Below are 26,121 nucleotides of genomic sequence, written 5' to 3' on the forward strand. Positions count from 1 at the left end.
CTCCACCTTAATCTTTACCACTTTAATTTGGGTTGGAACCCTCCTCCAGCTCTAAGTAGGGGTCACTAGTGGGAGGGAGACAGAGACATACAAAACACAGCCTCAGCATTATTCCCTCCACCCTGCTCCAGGAGCACAGAGGGGATGAGTTAGCTTCTTTGGAAGGCCCTGTAGGTATGGTCAGCTCCATGGTTACCATCTCTAGGACAGGATACTAACTAGCTGAGTAACCTTCAAAAGTTCACTCCCCCTCCTTGGGTTTTACTTTCTGTTCTGAAAAATGGTGGGGCTACATTATAAGACCATTAAAATTCTTTCATCTCTCACAATCCATGATTTGTATGTCTGGGTATATGGGACAAGGAGGCTCTTGAAAGGATTTTTCTAATGTCTATATTACTAGAAATGTGCATAATCTTTAGCTACTCATGACAGAATATATAAAATATGTAGGCTCTATTTCAAGTGATTTATTACTTTAATATAATATATGGGATCTTGAATCCAAAATTGAGTTAATCATGCTCCTTAGTTCCTGATAAAACATTGTTATTGATTAGGGCAAAGCCCTTCTTCATTTTATTTCATTACTTTCCCTCCTGCTTTCTCCATCCTCACTCCTTCCCCTGCTTCTCATAGGTGTTCACTCTAACATATGTGAAGTATACATCCTTCCATGTTTATCCCTTTTATATCTATTTATAAATGTGTGTATCTTTAAATAATATAGTGATTTTGGTGTTGTAAAATTTACATACGTGATCTGTGCTATATATCCCATTTTGTTTCTCTCTTTTTCCACACACATTACATTTTTATGATTTGTCCTTGTTACGCAGGTAAACCTAGTTTGTTATTTCTTATTTTGTTATGGCCTTCCTTGGAATGGTCAGAGCACATTTTACTTATCCCTTCCCCTAAACACTTTGAAGCTTTGCATATATTATATCTTATTTAATCCTGGAAATGGCCCTTCCAGCAAGTATTCCTATCTTATTTTTTACCAATGAGAAATTTGAACATCTGGGAGATGAATTTGTCTAGGATCACCCAGTTTAGTAAGTAGAGATATGGACTCTAAACAGTAATGATTTGATGGGACGTTCTGTGCTCTTTGTTATGAATTTGTTTTGCAGCCTACCTGCCTTTTTCTGCATCTTTATGATTTATGGAATCAAAGAAATCTCCCTGCAGTTCTTTGGATAATCAGATTCTTTGTACTTCTAAATCATGAGAAAACTTGGGTAATTTCAACATCTTTCTCAACATCTAATCCTGAAATTTACTTAGTCCATTTTCTGTCTATCACATAATAAGTCCTGGAGTTCTCTCTGATTTAGGGACAAAATTGTTCAATGAACACAACTAGAAATTAAGTGACTGTTCATTGTGATAGAGATGCAGCCACACTGGGTTTGTGCCACATGCATGCCAGGCCCACCTCATACATTTGCTCAAATCCTTCCAGCAGCCCCACAAGTAGGGTATAGCCATGACTACTTTATGGATGGTCAAAGTGAGGTTCAGAGAGATTAAGGAAGTTGCCCAGCTTGCCACACACCCAGGAAGAAAAGGAATCAACATTTGAACCTGGGACTTTCTAACTCCGAATTCTGTTCTCTTTTCACCACATTATGCTCTCCTCTTTAGGGGAAGAGAATTACCCTTTCAGCAGACCCAAGTCTCAACATGTAAAATCCTAGCACCACTAAGACTGTTAGGCAAATATTCAACTTCCATGAGATAAGAGGATTAAGTTTGGTTTTGGAGTTTTGCAGTCGTTGATGTCTTTTCTTCTTCATACATTTTGGGTTAAGACACATTTAGTTGGGCCACACCTCTCCTTTGGTATGCTCTTGGGAAAATTGCTTAACTGATTAGAAACTCAATTTTCTCAATAATAAAATGGGAACTTAATAAGGAGATTGGAAAACTCAGAATGGATCTTTGTCTAATATGGTAGAGTGTGCTTATTTTCTAGACAGGCAGTTTCCAGATTTCCCAGAGGGAAAAATTTCAGGACCAGGTTGGTGACACCCAGTTTTGTATGATCTTATTTAAGAAGGGGTTTGGGGATCCAGCAGATTGTTTTGGGCCCAGTGTAGAGGGCAGCAACAGACTCCCTGATCCCAGAATAGTTAACAAGAGAGAAAGCAAAGGTTTAAGGCCAGTAGACATTTTAAAAGGCCTAGGGGCACTTATGGGTTGACGTTATTACTTGTAGTATGCTTTGATTATAATATGTAATGTAGAAAAATGCGAGGTTTCTGGAGGGAGTGGAGAAAGAGACAGTCTTACCAGGGGACACCCTTCAGGGTGTAGATGATCCTGAATCTTGTGCTTACTTTAACACTGGTACCTTCTCCCAAACTCTTCTCTCTTTTGCTTCTGAAAGTTGAGTCCACTGGGGAGAATGAATGTGCTCAACACAGTTAACTCTGCTCACCTTATTGGGATTGCTGTTTCAAAATAATATTTTCAACATTTACTAAGCTCTTGCCCTGAGTTAGGTAGCAGGCTAAGCACTGTGAAGCTTTCATTTCATGTCAACCTGACAATAACATTACGAGAAAGGAATATTTATCTTCATTTTACAGTTAAGGAAACCGAAGCTTAGAGACATTGAGTATTTTGCCTGAGGTTTCATATGAAGAAAGAGAAGTTGTTCAGAACATAACTCTGGTCTCCCCAACCCCAGAATTGGCTGCTGAGCCACTATGTTGTGCTGCTTTTCCTAATACTGGTAGTCATTCATTGAGCATCTTCTCTGTGCCGATCAGATGTTAAATATTCTACATATATTATCTCATATAATTCTCACAATGACCCTATGATGAGGTATTATTTTGCCCTGGAAGAAACTAAGACTCTGAATAGTTAAGTAACTTGCCCAAGGTCACATGACTAGTCAGTGAAAAAGTCCAGAATCTAGTTGACGTTTGCCTTATTCCAAAGCTGAGGCTCTAGTACATGTGATTAATCCCACCTCCAGCTTGATTATAGGAAGTACAGTAACTTACAATGAAGTCTCTGATCTAAGCTCCACAGTCTAGTCCTTGCTCCTGCCCTGTGAAACTGTTTACATTTTCTAAAATTTACCTAGTGACACATAAGCCCAAAGAGATTACATTTGTAGTTCCACCCTCCCCTTTTCCTAAAAAAATGACCCAGTCTTGGGGCTGGCCCCCTGGCTGGGTGGTTAAGTTTGTGTGCTCCACTTCGATGGCCCAGGGTTTTGCCGGTTCACATCCTGGGTGCGGAACTAGCACCGCTCATCAAGCCATGCTGAGGCAGCATCCCACGTGCCACAAGTAGAAGGACCTACAACTAGAATATACAACTATGTACTGGGGGCCGTTGGGCAGAAGAAGGAAAAAAAAGAGAAAAAAAAAAGACCCAGTCTTAATTGTATATTTCACACAAGAGCTCAAATCTCAGTCTAGACATGGTCCATTAAACGACAAGTTCTGATGACAATGGCCCAATTCTCTGCCAGTTTCACCTACCCTAGTTTGTGTGAACATCACTTCAGAGTCAGCATCCTCTCAACATGACCAAGGCACAATTACATCTTAATCACCTGGTGGAATAATACAGTTGGATTCATCTTAGGTTTGGAATTAAACTAATCTAAGGTCATCGAGGCATTTTGTAGAAGGCAGCGAAGATTGCTCAAATAGATGAATGTAGCTGACAGATTTGAGGTTTCTTCTTAGTAGGGAAGCCAATGGGATATTTAAAACAATTTGGGGATGGCTCTATGGGAGGGATCCAGTGAGCACAAAGGTTCTCCCTGAATCATGAATCATCTCCTGGGACAGTCCCCAGAGCTCCTAGGAAAAGCCATCTTGTCAGGGAGAACACACTGTAGCAGGGGCTCATTATCTCATCTGCACACATCTGAGAGGATAAAAACAACTCTTGTGGGATTTCATAGCAACTCCTTAAGTCTTGTTAGTCTTAAAGCTCACTTGCGGTTTCTGTAGGCAATGCACTTGGTTCCTCTTTGCCAGGAGCCCTCAGTGTCCTGCCGTCCCAGTTAGTCAGTGGTGGTGCCAGGACTGGAATTCAACTCTGAGGACTCCTGGCGAAATTCTATTTACACTGTGTCCATCCTTAGATGTGATGGCAAGTCTCATCTCAGGGGCTGAAACCGAGCAGCATTGTCTGCTCAGAATCTCGTCAGGAAGGATGATTATTGGTTCAGGAGGGAATGAGGCTAGAGCGATCTAAACAAGCTTCATTTGAATGTACAGCCGGAGTAGCCTGTTGCTTTACTTTCATTAAAGACCCATTCCCAGACTTTTTGTAGGCAACTTTCTCTAGTTATTCTAGCTGCCATTTCTTCTTGGTCTCTGAAGCCCATATCCCACTTGTTAGCACCACACAATGCGATGCTTAATTCCGCTTGTCTTTCATTGTTTGTGGCTTTTCCTAAGTGATTAGTCTCATTTCCCCAGCTAGATTGTAGGTTTCTGGAGAACTTATCTTTGCTTCCTTCTAATAACTTGTGTTCTGGTTCAGGAGAATCACTTCTCTGCCCTGTAGGGTTTCATCTACTCATTATTGTAGGATCACAACTCTTTCAGCAGGAGGGGTCTCAAGAGAAGCATGTGCCCCATCCACTGCAAAGTAACAAAGCTGGAAATAAAACTTTGATAATTAGCAAGTAACAACCTAGCCAGGGTGATTTTTGCAATTGTAGATGCCAGATGATGCACAAATATATTACAAAGAAATGAGGCAGCCACAGACCACAACTTCAGGCAGCACAGGGAATTCTATCTTCCAATACATTTTTGGACAATATTTTTTATCATTTCCTGTGATTATCATTTTCTGGGATTAAACACCTATTGAAATAACTGTGTGGTAAAGGTATGTGTAATGTGTTGAAAATGTCTTCTGGAGTGGTATAGAGGGTAGGGTGGTAACTAGGACAAGGTAGTGAAAAAGGAGGGAGAATAGTCCATTAAACATTCCTTGGGAAACTTATGAAAGAGGCTGATAGTATACTATTTATTATCTTCTTCTCCTTGTGACAGATTGGGGGGATCTGGAGTGCTTTATTGTTGTTGATGTTATTTAAATTAAGCTTAGAACTTTTGTTTGGACTTATGGGAAAAGATGTGTCTTAGGTTGGGTTAGTTAAAAAAAGACCTGAAAAGGGGTTTTTGGGCCAGTGTTTCACTTAGGGAGTGATAGAAAAACCCTGAAAGGGAGTGAAAGAAGCAGGAAACAGATAAGCAAAGACATGGTTTTGTTGGAATCTAGCTTTGGCTCGATTTTTAGGGAAACTCTGGAGTGTGAATTATACCACACACTCGGTTCTGGCTCTAGGCAAGGGGTTTTGCCTTGTGAAGTCTATTTTGACTATCAGTTGATGGTGGGCTGCCTCCAAGAGGTGCGGTTTGATGCTGTAGGCATTTCTAGGAGAGGAGGATCCCTTGGCTGAGGGCAGTGCTCCAGAGAAGGCTGTGGCTGTGAGTCTTTAGCAGCCAACATTCACAGCAGCTGCAGGTGGCTGTGCGGATCTGGTACCTGGTGTATGTAAAGATGCTATTTCTTCCAGATAGAATTTTTTATTTTATTTTATTGAGATCAGAGTGGTTTATAACATTTGAAATTTCAAGTGTACCTTATTATCTGTTTCTATATAGACTGCATTGTGTTCACCACCAAAGCCTCATTTATCTCTCCGGTATATATATGCCCCTTTAACATTTTTGTCCACCCCCTCACCCCCTTCCTTTCTGGTAACTGCCAATCTGTTCTCTTTGTCTATGTGTTTCTCTTCCATATTTGAGAGAGCTCCTGTGGTGTTTGTCTTTCCTGGTCTGGCTTATTTCGTTTAACATAATAACTTCAGGCTCCATCCATGCTGTTGCAAATGGCATGATTTTGTCTTTCTTGTGGTGGTGTAGTATTCCATTGTGTGTGTGTATATATATATATATATATGTGTGTGTGTGTGTGTGTGTGTCTTCTTTACCCATTCATCAGTTGATGGGCACTGGGGTTGCTTCCATGTCTTGGCTATTGTGAGTAATGCTGCTTCAATTAACATAAGGGTGCATAAATCTCTTGGAATTGCTAATTTCATGTTTTTTGGATAAATATCCAGTAGTGAGACAGCTGGATCATATGGTATCTCTATTTTTAATTTTTTGAGAACTTTCCATACTGTTTTCCACATTGGCTGTACTAGTTTGCTTTCACACCAGCAGGATATGAGAATTCCTTTTCCTCTCCATCCTCTCCAACATGTGTTATTTTTTGTCTTGTTAATTATAGTCATTCTGACAGGTGTAAGGTGATATCTCATTGTGGTTTTGATTTGCATTTCCCTAATAATTAGTGGTGTTGAATATCTTTTCATCTGTCTGTTGGCCATCTATATATCTTCTTTTGAAAAATGTCTGTTCATGTCCTCTGCCCATTTTTTGACTGGGTTGTTTGTTTTCTTGTTGTTGAGTTGTATGAGTCCTTAATATATTTTTGGAAATTAACCCCGTGTCAGATACACGCTTTGCAAATGTTTTTTCTCAGCTGGTGGGTACTCTTCTCATTTTGTTCATGGTTTCCTTTACCTTGCAGAAGTTTTTTAGCCTGATGTAGTCCCATTTAAAAATTTTTTCTTTTCCTTCCCATTCCTGAGTAGACATAGTATTCAAAAAGATGCTGCTATGAATGATTTCAAAGAGTGAACTGCCTATATTTTCTTCTAGGAGTTTTACGGTTTCAGGTCTTACATTAAAGTCTTTAATCCATTTTGAGTTAATTTTAGTGTGTGGTTCAAGATGAGGGTCTACTTTCATTCTTTTGCATATGGCTGTCCAGTTTTCCCAGCATCATTTATTGAAGAGACTTTCCTTTCTCCATTTTATGTTCTGGGCTCCTTTGTTGAAGATTAACTGTCCATAGATGTGTAGTTTTATTTCTGGGCTTTATTCTGTTTCATTGATCTGTCTGTCTGTTTTTGTACTAGTACCATGCTGCTTTGATTACTATAGCTTTTTAGTATATTTTGAAGTCAGGTATTGTGATACCTCCAGCTTTGTTTTTTTCCCTCAGGATTTATTTGGCTATTTGAGTTCTTTTGTTGTTCCATATAAATTTTAAGACTCTTTGTTATATTTCCATGAAGAATGTCATGGGGATTCTGATTGGAATTGCATTGAATCTGTAGATTGCTTCAGGTAATATGGACTTCTTAACTATGTTTATTCCTCCAATCCTTGAGCATGGACTATTTTTCCATTTCTTTATGTCATCTTTGGTTTCTTTCAATAATGTCTTATAGATTTCAGTGTATAGTTCTTTCTCCTCTTTGGTTAAATTTATTCCTAGGTATTTCATTCTTTTTTTTTGCAATTGTAAATGAGATTTTATTCTTGACTTCTCTTTCTGCTAGTTTGTTATTAGTGTATAGAAATGCAACTGATTTTTGTAAGTTGATTTTTTATCCTGCAACTTTTCTGTAGTTGTTTATTATTTCTAATAATTTCCTGAGAGATTCCTTAGGGTTTTCTATATATAGGATCATGTCATCTGCAAACAACAATATTTTTGTTTCTTCCTTTCCAATTTGAATTCTTTTTATTTCTTTTTCTTGCCTAATTGCTCTGGCCCAAACCTCCAGTACTATGTCGAATAGGCATGGTGATAGTGGGCACCCAGGTCTTATTCCTGTTCTCAGAGGGATGGCTTTCAGTTTTTCACTGTTAAGCATGATATTTGCTGTGGCTTTGTCATACATAGCCTTTATTATGCTGAGTTATTTTCCTTCTATCCTCATTTTATTGAGAGTTTTTATGCTTTCTCTGGATCCACTGAGATGATCTTGTGATTTTTCTTCCTCATTTTGTTAATGTGGTGTATCACACTGATTGATTTGCAGATGTTTAACCATCCCTGCATCCCTGGTATAAATCCCACTTGATCATGGTGTGTGATACTTTTAACATATTGCTTTATTAGATTTTCCAATATTTTGTTGAGGATTTTTGCAACTATGTTCATCAGCAATATTAACCTGTAATTTTCCTTCTTTGTATTGTCCTTGTCTGGTTTTGGTTTCAGGGTAACAGTGACCTCATAGAATGAGTTCAGAAGTGCTCTGTCTTCTTCAATTTTTTGGAATAGTTTGAGGAGGATAGGTATTAAATCTTTTTGAGTGTGTGGTAGAATTCTCCAGAGAAGCTCTCTGATCCTGGACTTTTGTTTTTTGGGAGGTTTTTGATTACTGTTTCAATCTCTTTACTTGTGATTGGTCTATTCAGATTCTCTATTTCATCTTGATTCAATTTTGGGAGGTTGATTGAGTCTAAGAATTTATCCATTTCTTCTAGATTGTCCAGTTTGTGGGCATGTAGTTTTTCATAGTATTCTCTTATAATGCTTTGTATTTCTGTGGTATCCATTGTAATTTCTCCTCTGTTATTTCTAATTTTATTTATATGATCCTTCTCTTTTTTTCGTGGCGAGTCTGGTAAGGGTTTGTCAATATTGTTTATCTTCTCAAAGAACCAGCTCTTGGTTTCATTGATCCATTCTACTGCTTTTAAATCTCTATTTCATTTATTTCTATTCTAATTCTTATTATTTACCTTGATGTATTGACTTTGATCTTTGTTCTTTTTTTTAGTTCTGTTAGGTGTAGTTTAAGATTACTTGTTTGAGATTTTTCTTGTTTGTTGCAATGGGCCTGTCTTACTATGAATTTCCCTCTTATGACTGCTTTTCCCACATCCCATAAGAGTTGGTATGCTGTATTTTTATTTTCCTTTGTATAAAGTGTGTATAAAAGATTTCATAGATGAAATAGTCCATTTTCTGATGGCCTCTTATCTCCAATAGCCTAAATAAGTTCTAACCCTTTCCTCTTCCCCTTCTGAGTTATTGTTGTCACAAATTATTCTGTTTTCTGTTGTGAATCTTTTACTAAATTGAAGTGTTTATAGTTACCTTTGATTGTTTCCTTTTATCTTTTAAGTTATAATTAAGTACTTACTTCTCTGTTCTGAAAGAGAACTACAGTTTTCTGCTTTTGTTGTCTCTCTCTTTGCTCAAAGCTGTGTAAACCTTTGCTTTTCTGTGTCAGTTATGAGGGCATCCTTGATCATTCTTGTAGGGGAGGTCTAGTGGTGTTGAACTCCCTCAACTTTTGTTTATCTGTGAAAGTTTTTACTTCTCCATTGTATCTGAAGGATAGTTTCACCGGATGGAGTATTCTTGGCTGAAAGTTTTTGTCTTTCTGTCTACTGAATATGTCATTCCATTCTCTTGTGGCCTGTAAGATTTCTTCTGAGGAATCCACTGAAAGCCTGATACTGGTTCCTTTGTAGGTTATTTTCTTCTGTGTTGGTGCCCTTAATATTTTTCCACTGTTGTTGACTTTTGCCAGTTTTACTATTATATGCCTTGGAGAAGGCATTTTAGCATTGGTGTAATTAGGAGATCTGTTGGCTTTGTGTATTTGTAAGTTCAGTTACTTTCCCACGTTTGGGAAATTCTCAGCTATTATTTCTTTGAGCAAGCTCTCTGCTCCTTTCACCCTCCCCCTCTCTCTGGAATATCTATAATCCGTATGTTGCTTTTCCTAATTCAGTCTGATATGTCTTGAATAATTTCCTCATTTAAAATAAATTTTAGTTCTCTCTCCTCTTCGACTTAAGCAATTCTATATTTTGTCCGCTAAATCACTAATTCTTTCCTCCATAACATCAGCTCTATTTTTTAAGGATTCTAGATTATTTTTTCTTTAATTAATTGTGTTCATCATATCCAGAATTTCTGCTTCTTTTTTTATAGTTTCAATCTCTTTGGTAAAGTATCCCTTCTTCTCATTAATTTTATTCCTGAGCTCATTCAACTGTCTTTCTGAATTTTCTTGTAACTCATTGAATTTATTTATGACAGCTACTTTGAATTATCTGTCATTTAGATAGTACATTTCTGTGACTTCAGTGTTTTCTAGATATTTGTCATTCTCCCTTTGCTATGAATATTTGCTGTAGTTTCTCATGGTGTTTAAAAACTAATCTTTTGCCTGGGGCATTTGTGGCAGTATCAGGTTGCAGATTCCACCTGCTACTGCTAGGGGGAAGCAGGACCTGTGTTTCTGATCCCACCCTGTCTGCTGGAAGTTGTGGGGTGTAACGGGTGCTTGTGGCAGCCAGGAGTGTTCACCTGGGTGTGTGGATCTGCTGTTGCTGCTTCTTATGGTCACACCAGCTGCTTTGCTTGGTGGGCAGGGCTTCCTCATGGGGTCCAAGCCTGGGTCAATCCTTGGGATTGCAGTGGTACTGTGGGCTCTCCCACCTGGTGAGAAAGCAATCAATGCAGGGCTTAGGGCTGCTGCCTCCTGCTCCCACATTTGTGCTGAGGTGTGCTCCCAGCTTCAGGGCTGTAGCAGTACTATGGGTGTTTGTGGCAATGGGAAACATTTGCTTGGGCATGTAGATCCACTGCTGCCTCTTTTTACAGTGTCACTGGTTGCTGTACTTGGTAGGCAGGGCTTTCTTATGGGGTCTGAGCCTGGGCTACTCCTTGGGACTGCAGCAGCACTATGGGCTTTCCCACAGGACCAGAAAGCAATGATGTGGAGGCTCAGGGCTGCTGGTACCTCCTCCCACAGTCATACAAAGACACGCTCCTACCTTTAGGGCCATATTGGTACTATGGGCGTTCATTTCAACTGGGAAATTGTTCACTTGGGCACAGATCCACTGCCACTTCTTTCTAAGTTTGCACTGGCTATTGTGCTTGGTAAGTGAGGCCTTCTCATGAGGTTGGAGCCTAGGCTACTGGCTGGGACCATGGTGGCCTGGTGGAGTCTCCCACCTGACTGGAAAGTGATCACATGGGGGCTCAGGGCTGCATTCACTTGTTCCCACAGTCATGCCAATGTGTACTCCCACCCTTGGGGCCACAGTGATACTCTGGGTACTCCTCCCAGCCAGAAGAGTGGTTGAGCGTGTGCATAGGGATGCCAGGGGGCTGGAGAGTGCTTACCTATCTCCACCATCTCCCTGGGGGTACTTATCCACCTTCAGATGTACAGCTTTATGAGTCTATATATATATATATTTGTGTGTGTGTATATATATGTGTGTGCATATATATATATATATGTATCTATACCACATTTTCTTGCCTCTTTATAATTCATATTCCTCATAGAATCCAGAGAGATTGTTTAAAACCTACATCAGCTTCTATAACTTCCTCATTAAAAACCCTCCATTGGCTTCCCATTGCACTTAAGAAAAAACCTAATTTCTTACTCTGGTGTACGAGGTCATATGTGATCTTCCCTCTGCCTGCTCCCTTCTTCATTCTTACTGCCCTTGTGTCTGTTCATTGAGAGCCCAGATTCTTCCTGACTCAGGTTCTTTTAACTTGCTGTTACATCTGTCTGCAAAGCTCTCCACACATGAAGATGCTCTTGTGAATTCTTTTCATGCATGTCCCAGTGTAAATGTCACATCATAGAGATCTTTTGTGACTTCCAGGAGTCCACTTTCTCCGCCACTACCTCACATGGTTCCCATGATATCATCCAGCTCTATTTCTTTATAACACTATATTTTTGTGTGAAGATTGGACCTGAGCTAACATCCATGCCAATCTTCCTCTACGTTGTATGTGGGACACCACCACAGCATGCCTTGATGAGTTGTGTGCAGGTCCGCGCCCAGGATCTCAACCTGTGAACCTTGGGCTGCCAAAGTGGAGAGTGTGAACTTAACCACCATGCCACTGGGCCAGTCCCTTTATAACACTATTTTTTTAGGGCAGGAATTTAATTTGTTTTGCTTATTGCTGTATCTCCAGTGACTAGAACACTTCCTGGAGTATGCTAGGCACTCAATAAACCTTTGTCAAACAAATGAAAGGAGGGATTCTTAATGTTTCTATAGTTCAATCAGAAAAGTCAAACACTTCATTAGAAAAATGGGCAAAGATTTTGAATGCTGCATGGACAAATGAAGAAATAAAAGTGGCCAAATAAACATGAAAAAGGTTTAATACCAAAAGAAATAAAAAATTACCATTTATGTAGCCCTGAGCTACCTTTTTGCTTTTATAATCACAAAATATTTAAAGGAAGATCATAATATCTACATTGACCCAGGTGCTGGGAAATAGGCTCCCTCATATACTGTAGAGTTTTAGGGCCCACCTTGAAGTCAGTTTTATTAATGTGTATGAAGATCCATAAAAATGAAAATGACCTTCTCCCCATAGTTCTGTTTCTAGGAATTTATTTCAAGGAAATACTCATTAATAAGTACAAAGATCTATGGTCACGGTACTGTTATTTCATAACAAATAAACTGAAAATATCAATATGACCGTAATTATTTAGGTAAAATAGGATATTTTGGATTTGAGGAGCCAGGGTTCAATTGTAGGCATCTCCCAGTGCATACATTTGATTTTAATTCTTGGATTTTGTATGGATAGAATTGAGAAGGGCTCTTGATCTACACAGGAAGCTGAAGAATTTCCCCTGAGATATGGGATTCAAACTCAGACCCCCAAAGAGGTTCAGAGAGACGTAAAATATCCTTGGCTGGCCTGGGTTGGGCATGGGTCTGTTCTGAACCCAGTATAAGGGAACGAGGGGCTTCCAGGTGGGCAGGGCCACATCACTGGTGGCAGGTGATGGTGTTAGATGTAAAAATTAGCAGATGAGGAGATCATTTCCATGCAGCTGTATTGGTAGTTGACAGTGGAAGGTGGGAGTGATTTAAGAGTACAGCACTTTGGGGCAAAGCTAATTTACTGTGGTGCTGGCTTATGTACTGTGGAGCAGGCTGGTGGTGAAAAATGATGAGTCAACACTAGGACATCTTTGTGGAATGGGCAGTGGTTCTGGAGAATATTAAGATGGCATGGAGTGTGATTGCAAATGTGACGTCATATGACCACTAGGGTGGAAAATGCTCAGGATATAATGTTAAGCGGACAGCAGTGTTTGGGATATACATTTTTTCCATCACATGTAAGGATAAGAAATACCACATAACTTTAAAAAAATGCACGTAAAGTTTTATTTATAATTAAATTCCAAAATAATGAACTGATAACTTTTAGAGTTCAGCAAGGTTCCAGGTAAAAGAACCTACATAAAAAAATTTTCAATAGCTCTCCACTACGTGAGCAGTAATCAGTAAGATAATGAAAGGAAAAACCAGTGGCATAGTGAAGGAACTGAATGAATGGAAATGAGGTCTCATCTCTCATGGATTGGTATATAGGCATGTCTGTCCTGCGTATAGCAAAGAGGAATACCATCTATCTTTATTAATTTTTCTGACTTACATAAATCTGTACCACCTCCTTTTCTGTCAAGATTATAAGGATATTAAATCTCAGATATATATATATACATATTATATGTATATATACATATATACACGTATACATACATGTATATGTAAATATGTACATTATATATAATATGCATAATATATGTATATACAATATGTATAATATATGTAACATATGTATTCATGTAACATATATACATATTATATATACATGCAATATACATTAATAAATATACATATATATTATGTCTCAGATATATATACATATATATTCATATGTATGTATGTGTATATATATATACACACACACATATTTCCCCACTCCTTCGTCGTAGGTTCTCTCTTCTACTCAAGAGTTTTGAGGATTTCCACATTCCAGAAACTTTAAGGACATCTTCTGCCTTTAGGTAGTCATGATTATCCTTGAGTATAGTCAAGATTTTGTAAACTCACCATTAGTAAATAAAATGTGATGGGATATTACTTCTGAGACTAGGTTTCAAAAAGGCTGTGGTGTTTGTCTTGGGGATCTGCTCTGATGAAAGTCAGCCATCATGATGTGAGTTGCCCTAAGGAGAGGACCATGTAGCAAGGAACTGACATATTTGGTCAACAGCTGGAAAGGACTCGATGCCTGCCAGCAGTCATGTGAGCGATCTTGGGAGTGGATCTCCCCTCAGTTGACCTCAAGATGACTGTATCCCTGGCCAATATCTTAATTACAGCTTTGTGAGTTACCCTGAGTCAGAGCCATCTAACTAACCCGTGCCTGGATTCCTGACCCACAGAAACTGTGTGATAGTAAATGTTTGCTTTAAGCTACCAAGTTAACAGCAGTAGACAACTAATACATCCTCATGCCAGGCCTGGTGGTCTAGTGGTTCTGATTCTGTGCTCTCACTGCCATGGCCTGGGTTCATTTCCCAGTCAGGGATCCACATCACCTGCCTGCCGGTTGTCACACTGTGGTGGCTGCATTTTGCCATGATGCTGAAAGCTATGCCACTGGTATTTCAAATACTAGGAGGGTCACTGATGGTGGACAGCTTTCAGCAGAGCTTCCCTACTAAGACTGGCTAGGAAGAAGGAGCTAGCCACCCATTTCTGAAAAAATTGGCTACAAAAACCCTATGAATAGCAGCAGAGCATTGTCTGATACACCACAAGAAGGCAAGAGGATGGCGCAAAACAACAGTCAAGGTTCCAGTCTGCTGTACACAACGTGGCTGGGAGTTGGAATTGACAGCACCACCACCACCAAAAATATCCTCATAGGGGAATATTCTCGATGTCCAACAGGTTCAATACTCTACTTTCTTCTGAGGATTCTGATTTTCCCCTGGATTTTAGCCTTGGATTTCTTAGTATCTCTTCACCTTTTTATTTATTTTTCACTTGTTTTTCAGGGGCAAGGTCAATTAGAAAATACTAGTCCACTGTACTTCCAGAAATGGAAATGGGATTCGTTTGTATCATCTTTCAGTTTTTCAACGGATATTTAGTGAATGTCTACTGTGAGTTGAGATGCACTAAAAATATCAGTCTTTGCTTCCATGGAACCTACATTCTATTGTGGACAGGGAATGAAAACAAACATATGTATTAGATACTGTTAAGTGTCTTGAAGATTCTATAGGGAATGGTGTCAGAGTGTAGCATGAGACTTTTGGGAGCTAAGGAATGGACTGGAGGTGGGAGAGGGGAAAGGTGGAAAGTACTATTGGATTGCTGGAGACAAATTTTACCACATTTGCAGTTTTTCTTGTGTACTTGGTGGCACCTGTCTAACTTCTCTCAGTTTGTGGGTACAAGTTACATACAGTGCTGGTGCCTGCTAGATATGTTGATATGGAAAGAAAATGGACCAAGAAGGGAGGACCTCTCACTCAGATCTACATGCTCTGGGACCCTGGAATCTGCCAGTGACCGTTTTGAATGCTGCCTTCACATCCTTGTTTCTCAGGCTGTAGATCAGAGGGTTCAGCATTGGGATTACCACAGCATAGAAGACAGACACGACTTTGTCTTCCTCTAGAGATTTGCCTGAGCCACTCCTCAGATACATGAAGATGAGAGTCCCAAAGAAAATGGCCACAGCAGTGAGGTGAGAGGCACATGTGGAGAAAGTCTTGGCCCTGCCACCTGAAGACTTCACCCTCAAAATGGCCTTGATAATGAGCATGTAGGAAATCAGGATGACCAAGGCATTGGCCAAAATCACTAAGTTTCCCATCAAGACAATGACAATCTCACTGTTTGTTGTGTCACTGCAGGCGAGTTTCAACAGAGGTGGGAGGTCGCAGAAAAAGAAGTTGATCTTATTGTTGTCACAGAAGGGGAGGGTGAAGATGCATGTGGTACGCAGGATGGTCCCCGACGTCCCACAGACATAGGCTCCCAGCACCAAACTCCAGCAGATTCTGGGGTTCATGACCACAGTGTAGAGCAGTGGGTTGCTAATAGCGACATAGTGGTCATAGGCCATCACTGCCAGAAGGAAACACTCAGTACTTGCACAAATGGTGAAGAAAAAGAATTGGGCCGCACACTGGCTATAGGAGATGACCATCTTGCCTGTGGGCAGTGTGGCCAGGATCTGAGGGGTGATGACTGAGGTGTAGCAGGCATCTAGGAGGGAGAGGTGGCCCAGGAAGAAGTACATTGGGGTGTGGAGTTGGACATCCACTTGAATCAGAATGATCATCCCCACATTTCCCAGAAGGGTGACCACGTAGAAACTCAGAAACCTCACGAACAGGGGAATCTCCAACTCGGGGTAGTCAGTAAAGCCCATGAGAATGAATTCAGTTATTGTGGTGAGATTATTCTTGGCCATGGATTCAATGTGGATTATTGATCTGAGGATGAGAATCAAATAAAAAAATTCCCAGAATTGAAGGAAAGATTCTCTCTCTATGATAGAAGTTTGGTGTTTATTTCTGAGCCAATATATAGAGTTCGTTTTTCAGAAATCCTGTACCTGACTGATTTTCCTTGGGCATCTATGGTCTTATCCTGCATTTTTTGCAACTGAGCTGTGGGTTGGTGTTTCTAATTCAGATTAATTCTCATTTATATTTGGAAATTCTATGAAAATAAGAGACATAGAGACTCTCAGATTTGGAGAGAATCTAGTCTGTATCTGTTCTAACCCCCTTTGGATGCTGGAGTCTCCTTAATTGCATACCCTCCATGTGTATCCAGCTGTAGGAGCCTCCGTCAGTGGACATATCTCCCTGTTAATTCTCCTTTTGTATATGGATTCTCTCTCTTAATTTTCCCTACTTTGGCTTTAGATTTACCTCTTCCAGATCTCAGAACAATTTTAATCTCTTCTTGTGAAAGCCTTTCAGAAGTTGAATGATGATGAATCTGCTCTATATGTTGACTTTTCCCTCACATTGCCCATTGATACATTTTTTCTTATTATATAATTAATTGGCATGTGGTAAAAAAATTGCCTAGACAGATTGTATTAGAAGAGGCTGTTTAAGGGCACTTACTTGTAAATATTAGATATAAGTTAGGTAGATCTACTGCACAGCATAGTGATTACAATGAACAATACTGTATTATAAACTTCAAAGTTGCTAAGACACTAGTTCTTAATTGCTCTCACCATAAGGAAGACAGGATAATTATGGGACATGATAGAGGTGTTGGCTAACACTATGGTGGTAATCACATTGCAATATAGCAATGTATCAAACGAACAGGACGTACACCTTAAATTTACAGAATGTTGTATGTCAGTTATATCTCAGTAATAATAAAAAAAAGAAAACTAAAAGTCTTTCTTTCTACTTTAGTCTTTAACATTTTAATCTTGGGTAAGGAGTCTCCTCAGTCTCTAATCAGGGGTCAACTGTGGGAGGGAGGCACTGGCATACATAAAAAGTGGCCTCTTAGCACTGTGTCTTAGAGCTGGTAATCATTTCCCTCCACCCTACTCCAGCAGCACAGTCTGGGGATGAGTTAGCTTCTTTGGAAGGCCCTCTTGTTATGGTCAACTCCATGATTACCAGCTCTAAGACAGACACTAACTAGCTGAGTAAACTTCAAAGGTTCATTTCCACTCCTTGGGCTTCATTTTCTGTTCTGAAAAATGCTGGGGCTACATTATAAGACAAGTAAAGTTATTTTGTCTCTCACAAGCCATGATTTGCATGTCTAGGTATATGGGCTAAAGGAGGCTCTTGAAAGGATTTTCCTAACATCTGTATGGTTAGAAACATGCACACTCTTTAGCTATTCATTGCTGAGTATATAAAACATTCAAGCACTGTTTCAATTGATTTATAGTCACTTAAAGGTAATATTAGGTGATCTGGGAGTCCAAAATTGAGTTAATCATACTCCTCAGTCCCTGATAAAGCACCATTATTGAAGTATAACCTCTGCAATATAGTCCTCACCACTACACCATGAAACTGTTCAAATTTTCTAAAATTTACCTAGTGACACACAAGCCCAAAGAGAATACTGCTGTAGATCCCCCTCCCGCTAAAAAAATGACCCAGTTTTACTTGTGTATTTCATACAAGTGCTCAAATCCCATTCTGGACATGGTCCATTGAATGACAAGTTTCAATGACAATGGCATGATTCTCTGTCAATTTCATCTACCCTAGGTCGTATGAACATTACTTCAGAGCCAGTACCCTTTCAACATGACCAAGATCACAATCACATCTTAATTACCTGTGCAATAATCCGGTTGGATTCATTTTAGGTTTGGAATCAAACTAATCTAGGGTCATTGAGGCATTTTGTAGAAGGCAGCTAAGATTGCTCAAACAGATGAATGTAGCTGACAGATTTTAGGTTTCTTCCTAGCAGGCAAGCCAGTGGAGTATTTAAAATGATTTGGGGATGTTTCTGTGGGAGGGATGCAGTGAATACAAAAGTTCTCCCTGAATCATGAACCAGCTCCTGGGACAGCCCCCAGGGCTCCCAGGAAAAGCCATCTTGTCAGGGAGAACACACTGCAGTAGGGGCTCATTATCTCATCTGCACACATCTGGGAGGATAAAAACAACTCTTGTGGGATTTCATGGCAACTCCTAACTCTCCTTGGTTCAAAGCTCATTTGTCATTTCTGTAGGGAATGCACTTTGTTCCTCTTCGCCAGGGGACCTCAATGTCCTGCTGTCTCAGTTAGTCAACAGTGGTGCCAGGACTGGAACTCAGATCTGAGGACAGCTGGTGAAAGTTCTCTTTACACTGCATCCATCCTTAGACATGGTGTCAGATCTCATCTTAGGGGCTGAAACCGAGCTGCATTGTCTGCTCAGAATCTCATCAGGAAGGATGACTATTGGTTCAGGAAGGAATGAGGCTATTGGTCTAAATATGTTTCATTTGAATCTATACCCCCAGTAATTTGTTAGTTTTCCTTCCTTAGAGATCCATTCCCAGAGTTTTTAGAGGCAGGTTTCTCTGTGGTTATTCTAGCTGTTCTCTCTTTCTTGGTCTCTGAAATCCACACACCCTTTGTTAGAACCACACAATTAGGCATTTAATTCCACTTGTTACACTGTCCATGGCTGTTCTAAGTGGTTATTCTCATCTCTCCAGCTATATTGTGGGTTTCTGGAGAACCCATCTTGCTTCCTTCTAATAACCTGTGCTCTGCTTTGTTAGAGTCACCCCTCTGCCTTGTGTGCTTTCATCTACTCATTAATATAGGATCAGAACTCTTTCAGCAGGAGGGTTCTCAGACAAGCATGTGCCCCATTCGCTGTAAAGTAACACAGCTGGAATAAAATCCTTTGATCATTAGGAAGCTTTCAATCCAGCCAGGGTGGTTTTTACAATTGCAGATGTCAGATGATGCATGAATGTATTACAAAGAAAGGAGGCAGCCAGAGACCAGGACTTCTGGCAGCACAGGGAATTCTGTTTTCCAGTGAAGTTTTGGACAATATTTATGATCACTTCCTGTGATTAAACACCTATTGAAATAACTGTGTGGTAAATGTGTGTGTACTATATTGCAAATGTTTTCTGGTGTGGTATAGAGAGTAGGGTGGTAATTGGGACAAGGTAGAGAAAAAAGAGGGATATTATGTCAGTAATGATAATAGTCCATTAAACATTCCCTGGGGAACTTATGGAAGGTGGTGATTGTATGCTATTCATTATCTTCTTCTCCTTGTGACAGATTGAGGGGATCTGGAGTGCTTTGATGTATCACACAATGATTATTGTTGTTGTTGTTTTTCTTGTTAATATTAAGCCTAGAACTTCTTCTTTTTGAGGAAGATTAGCCCTGAGCTAACTGCTGCCAATCTTCCTCTTTTTGCTGAGGAAGATTGGCCCTGAGCTAACATCCATGCCCATCTTCCTCTACTTTATATGTGGGACGCCTACCACAGCATGGCATGTCAAGCAGTGCCATGTCTGCACCCAGGATCCGAACTGGTGAACCCTGGGTTTCCAAAGCAGAACGTGTGCACTTAACCACTGCGTCGCCGGGCAGGCCCCAAGCCTAGAACCTTTGTTTGGACTTTTGGGAAGAGATATGTGTTAGTTTGGGTTCCTTAAAAAAGACCCAATACTGGGGTTTTTGGGTCAGTGTTTCACAGAAGAACCCTGTGAGGGAGTGAAGGAAGCAGGAAGCAGATAAGTGAAGATGTGATTTCTGTTGGAATCTAGCTTTGACCTAATCCTTAAGGGGACTCTGGAGTGTGAGTTATACCTTGAGCTTGGTTCTGCCTCTAGGCAAGGGGTTTTGTCTTGTGAAGACCATTTTGATTATCCATTGACTGTGAGCTATTCCCGAGAGGTGAGGCATGACTCCCTAGGCATTTCTGGGTGAAGTAGATCCCTTGGCTGAGGACAGTACTCCAATGAAGGTTGCTAATGTGAATCTTTAGCAGCCAACACTCACAGCAGCTACAGGTGGTTGTACTGATTTGGTAACTGGGATACTTAAGGATGCTCTTTTTTCCTCATAGACTTTTGAGTATTTATATCTGGGGCTTCTGATGCTACTATGTGGAGTAGATACAACCCAGAGAGGTGTTAAGAAGTAGACCAAGAAAGACTGGCTTCAATGCAATTCTTATAAAAATTCCAATGGTGTTTTTCAAAGAAATAGCGTAAACAATCCTAAAATTTGTATGGAACAAACAGAGACCCTGAATAGCCAAAGTAATCCTAAGAAAGAAGAACAAAGCTGGAGACATCACATTTCCTGATTTCGAACTACATTGAAAAGCAATAGTAATCAAAACAGAATGTGACTGGAATAAACATAGTCATGTAGACCAATGGGACAGAATAGAGAGTAACGCTTTTTAGATCCCATATATAAGTGAGATCGTACAGTATATGTCTTTTGCTGTCAGACTTACCTCACTTAGCATAATGCCCTCAAGTTCCATTCATGTTGTCACAAATGGCAGGATTTCCTTCTTTCTAATGGCTGGATAATATTTCATTCTCTCTCTCTCTCTCTCTCTATATATATACATATATACACCACCTTTTCTTACCTCCCTATAATCCAAATTCCTCATAGAATCTGGAGAAATTGTTTTAAACCTACATCAAATTCTAAAACTTCCTTGGGCTGGCCTGGTGGTGCAGCAGTTAAGTTTGCATGTTCTGCTTCAGCGGCCTGGGGCTCACCAGTTTGGATCCTGGGTGTGGACCTAGGCACCACTTGTCAAGCCATGCTGTGGCAGGCATCCCACATATAAAGTAGAGGAAGATGGGTACGGATGTTAGCTCAGGGCCAGTCTTCCTTGGCAAAAAGAGGAGGATTGGTAGTAGATGTTAGCTTAGAGCTAATCTTCCTCCAAAAAAACCCCCTATAACTTCGTTTTTAAAAACTCTCCATTGGTTTCTTATTGCACTTTTAAAAAAACCTAATTTCTTACTCTGGCTTGTGAGATCTGCTCTCTGCCTATTTCTCTTCTTCATCCCTACTCCCTTGTGTCTCTTCCTTGAAAGCCCAGCTTCTTCCTAACTCAGTGTGTTTTATTTTTATTTATTTTTTAAATTGAGATTCATAATAGTTTACATCATTGTGAAATTTCAGTTGTACATTATTTCTTGTCTGTCACCGCATAAGTGCTCCCTTTCACCCCCTGTGCCCACCCTCCACCCCTCTTCTCCTGGTAGCCACTGAACTATTTTATTTCTCTCAGGGTCTTTCAACTTGCTGTCCTCTCTGTCTGAAATGCTCTCCATACGCAAAGATGTTCTTTTGTCTTCTTTTCATGCACTTCCCAGTATAAATGCCACATCAGAGAGAGCTTTTCTGACTCCAGGAGCCCCCTTTCTCTCCACTATCCCACACAGTTCCTATCATGTCACCCACCTCTATTTCTGTACAACACTATTTTTGAGGGTGGGAAGTTCATCCATTTTGTTCACTGCTGTACCTCTAGTGCCTAGAACAGTTCCTGGCATATACTAGACACTCAATAAATCTTTGTCAGACAAATGAAAGGAGAGTTTCTTAATGTTTCTATAGTTCCATCAGAAAAGTCAAATATCTCACTAGAAAAGTGGACAAACAATTTGAATGCCAAATTCATAACAGAAGACATAACAGTGGCTAAATAAACATATGAAAAATGTTTAACATCACAAGAAATTTTAAAAAACACATTTTATGTAGCCCTGAGCTACCTTTTTCTTTCATAATCACCAAATATTTAGAAGAAGATCATAATAGCTACATGGACAGAAGTGTGGGGAAACATGCTCCTTCACACACTGTGGAGTGCCTGGGAGCACCTTGAAATCAGTTTTATTAATTTGTATGAGGCTCCTTAAAGTGAAAAATGCCCTTCTCCCCATAGTTCTTCTAGGAAGTTATCTCAAGCAAATAATCATCAATATCTACTAAGATCTATGGCCATTGTACTGTCATTGCATAATAAATAAACTGAAAATACCAAAGTGACCAAAATCATTTAAGTGTAATGGGATATTTTGGATGTGGGTAGCTGGGGTTCAAATGTAAGCATCTCACAGTGCATACATTTGCTTTAGTTCTTTGATGTTGCATGGGTGGTGTTGGGAAGGGCCCTGAGCCACACAGCAAGCTGACGAATTTCCCCTGAGTTAAGGGATTCAAACTTAGACCGCCACAGAGGTTCAGGGGCATAAACTCGTCTCCACTCTCCCAGGTTGGGGATGAGTCTGTGTGGAAGCCATGATAAGTGAATGAAGAATCTTTCTGGTGGGCAGGGCCACATCATTGGTGGTGGGTGATAGCGCCAGATGTACAAAGCAGCAGATGAGGGAGATCGTTTCCATTCAGGGGTATTGGTGGATGATGGTGGAAGGTGGGTGTGATTTGAGAGTTTAGCACTTTGGGGCAAAGCTAATTTACTGTGGCACTGCCTCATTTACTGTGGAGCAGGCTGCAGTTGCAAAATAGTGACTCAACAGTAGGGCATCTCTGTGGAATGGGCAGTGGTTCTGGGACATATTGAGTGGGGTGGACCTCATATGATCACTAGGGTAGAAAACGCCCAGGATATAATGCTAAGTGGACAGCAGTGTTTGGGATACAAATTTTTTCAATCACATGTGAGGATAAGAACTTCCACATAACTTCTAAAGAAAATATGCACAGAAAATTTTATTTATAATGAAATTCCAAAAAAATGAACTGACAACTATTGGAGTTTAGCAAAGTTTCCCAGTAAAAAGACCTATATAAATAATTACCAATAACCTTCTACATGAGCGTTAATTTAAAAAAAAGCAAGGAAAGGGAAAACTAAAGGACTAACAAAGGGACTGAGTGAATGGAAGAGAGGTCTCATGTCTCGTGGATGGGTATAGGCTTGGAGTCATAGGTATGTGTGTACTGTGTACAGGAACAAGAAATACCACACATCCTTGTTAACGTTTTCTAAATTACATAAATCTGTATCAGTTCATTTTATGTCAAGATTAGAAGGATATTAAATCTCATATATATATATATATATTTTATTTTTTTTTCCATCCTATAGGGTCTCTCCTCTACCCAAGAGTTTTGAGTGTTTCATATTCCAGAAACTTTGGGGCCATCTTCTGCCCTCATGTTATGGTTACCTTTGAGTATGGCCTAGATTTGGTGACTTACCTTTAGTAAATAAAATGTGGTGGGATATTGCATCTGAGATTAGGTTCTGAAAAGACTGTTGTGTCCATCTTCGGGATTCGTTCATGAAGATCAGCCATCATAATGTGAGTTGCCCTAAGGAGAGGACCATGTAGCAAGGAACTGACATATTTGGTCAACAGCTGGAAAGGACTCGATGCCTGCCAGCAGTCATGTGAGCGATCTTGGGAGTGGATCTCCCCTCAGTTGACCTCAAGATGACTGTATCCCTGGCCAACATCTTAATTACAGCTTTGTGAGCGACCCTGAGTCAGAGCCATCTAACTAACCCGTGCCTGGATTCCTGACCCACAGAAACTGTGTGATAGTAAATGTTTGCTTTAAGCTACCAAGTTAACAGCAGTAGACAACTAATACATCCTCATGCCAGGCCTGGTGGTCTAGTGGTTCTGATTCTGTGCTCTCACTGCCATGGCCTGGGTTCATTTCCCAGTCAGGGATCCACATCACCTGCCTGTTGGTGGTCAGACTGTGGTGGCTGCATTTTGCCATGAAGTTGAAAGCTATGCCACTGGTATTTCAAATACCAGCAGAGTAACCAATGGTGAACAGGTTTCAGTGGAGCTTCCAGACTATGACAGGCTAGGAAGAAGGACCTGGCCACCCACTTCAGAAAAAATTGGCTATGAAAACTCTCTGAATAACAGCGGAGCATTGCCTGATACACCACGAGAAGGTAAGAGGATGGCGCAAAACAACCAGAATGGCTGGGTTACGGTCTGCTGTACACAAGATGGCTGGGAGTTGGAATTGACTCATTGACACCATCACCAACAAAAATGTCCTCACAGGGAGATATTCTTGATGGCCAACAGCTTCAAGACACTGCTTACTTTTTAAGGTTCAGATTTTCCCTTGGGTTTTAACCTTGGATTTCTTAGTATCTCTTTACCTTTTTATTTATATTTCACCTGTTTTTCAGGGGCAAGGTTGATTAGAAAATCCAAGTCCATTGTATTTCTGGAAACGGAAATCCTATTCATTTATATCTTCTTTCTGTTTTTTAACAGATATTTATTGAGCATCTACTGTGAGTCATGAGATATGCTAAAAATAGCAGACAGTTTTTGCTTCATGAAACTTACATTCTAATGGGGGCAGGGGAAAAACACCAAACCTATGTATCAGGCATTGTTAAGTGTCTTGAAGATTCTACAGGTAACGATGTCAGAGTGCAGCATAAGACTTTTGGGAGCTAAGGAATGGACTGGAGGTGGGAGAGGAATTGAAAAAGAAAGTACTGTTGGATTGCTGGAGACAAATTTTACCACATTTGCAGTTTTTCTTGTGTGCCACAGTGGCACGTGTCTACCTTTTCTCTGTTTGTAGGTACAAGTTGCATATAGTGCTGGTGCCTACTAGATATATTGATATGGAAAGAAAATGGACCAAGGGGAGAATTCCTCTCACTCAGATCTACATGCTCTGGGACCCCTGGAATCTACCAGTGACCTTTTTGAATGCTACCTTCACATCCTTGTTTCTCAGGCTGTAGATCAGAGGGTTGAGCATGGGGATGACCACAGTGTAGAAGACAGACACGACTTTGTCTTCCTCTAGGGATTTGCCTGAGCCACTCCACAGATACATGAAGATGAGAGTCCCAAAGAAAATGGCCACAGCAGTGAGGTGAGAGGCACATGTGGAGAAAGTCTTGGCCCTGCCACTTGAAGACTTCACTCTCAAAATGGCCTTGATGATGGGCATGTAGGAAATCAGGATGACCAAGGCATTGGCCAAAATCACAAAGTTTCCAAAGAAGACAATGACAATCTCACTGTTTGTTGTGTCACTGCAGGCGAGTTTCAACAGAGGTGGGAGGTCGCAGAAAAAGAAGTTGATCTTATTGTTGTCACAGAAGGGGAGGGTGAAGGTGCATGTGGTACGCAAGATGGCCCCCAACATCCCACAGACATAGGCTCCCAGCACCAAACTCCAGCAGATTCTGGGGTTCATGACCACAGTGTAGAGCAGTGGGTTGCTAATAGCGACATAGCGGTCATAGGCCATCACTGCCAGAAGGAAACACTCAGTACTTGCACAAATGGTGAAGAAAAAGAACTGGGCAGCGCACTGACTATAAGAGATGACAATCTTGCCTGTGGGCAATGTGGCCAGGATCTGAGGGGTGATGACTGAGGTGTAACAGGCATCTAGCAGGGAGAGGTGGCTCAGGAAGAAGTACATTGGGGTGTGGAGTTGGACATCCACTTGAATCAGAATGATCATCCCCACATTTCCCAGAAGGGTGACCACGTAGAAACTCAGAAACATCACGAACAGGGGAATCTCCAACTTGGAGTAATCAGTAAAGCCCATGAGAATGAACTCAGTTACTGTGGTGAGATTATTCTTGGCCATGGATTCAATGTGGACTATTGAGCCGAGGATGAGAGTAAAATAAAAAATTTACGGAATTGAAGGATAGATTCTTTCTCGCTATGGTAGAAGTTGGGTTTATTTTTCTGGGTCAATTTATAGAGCTTGTTTTTGAGAAATCCTGTACCTGGCTGATTTTCCTTGGGCATCTATGGTCTTATCTTGCATTTTGTGGAGCTGAGCCATGAGCTGGTGTTCCTAATTCAAATTAATTCTGGTTTATATTTGGAAATTTCTGTGATGATAAGAGACACACAGACCCTCAGA

At 40.4% G+C, this 26,121-nt stretch overlaps 2 protein-coding genes across 2 annotated transcripts; both read right to left on the reverse strand.

The window, feature by feature from the left end:
• Positions 1-15,222: 15,222 nt before the first annotated feature.
• LOC106822535 (olfactory receptor 9I1-like) lies at positions 15,223-16,176 on the reverse strand. Its single transcript, XM_014827783.3, has one exon. It carries the CDS (start codon positions 16,174-16,176, stop codon positions 15,223-15,225), a length of 954 nt encoding a protein of 317 aa, XP_014683269.2.
• Positions 16,177-24,891: 8,715 nt separating this feature from the next.
• On the reverse strand, positions 24,892-25,836 carry LOC106822537 (olfactory receptor 9I1). The gene has a single exon (XM_014827784.2). The coding sequence runs from the start codon at positions 25,834-25,836 to the stop codon at positions 24,892-24,894; it is 945 nt and encodes a 314-aa protein (XP_014683270.2).
• Between the last annotated feature and the right edge of the window lie 285 nt (positions 25,837-26,121).

This window comes from Equus asinus, chromosome 17, assembly GCF_041296235.1.
Source record: "Equus asinus isolate D_3611 breed Donkey chromosome 17, EquAss-T2T_v2, whole genome shotgun sequence".
Classification (NCBI taxonomy): Eukaryota; Metazoa; Chordata; class Mammalia; order Perissodactyla; family Equidae; genus Equus; species Equus asinus.

What these genes read in the sequence shown, in the direction of transcription:
- LOC106822537 (XM_014827784.2), bottom strand. Translation starts at nt 25,836, where the DNA reads ATGGCCAAGAATAATCTCACCACAGTAACTGAGTTCATTCTCATGGGC.
- LOC106822535 (XM_014827783.3), bottom strand. Translation starts at nt 16,176, where the DNA reads ATGGCCAAGAATAATCTCACCACAATAACTGAATTCATTCTCATGGGC.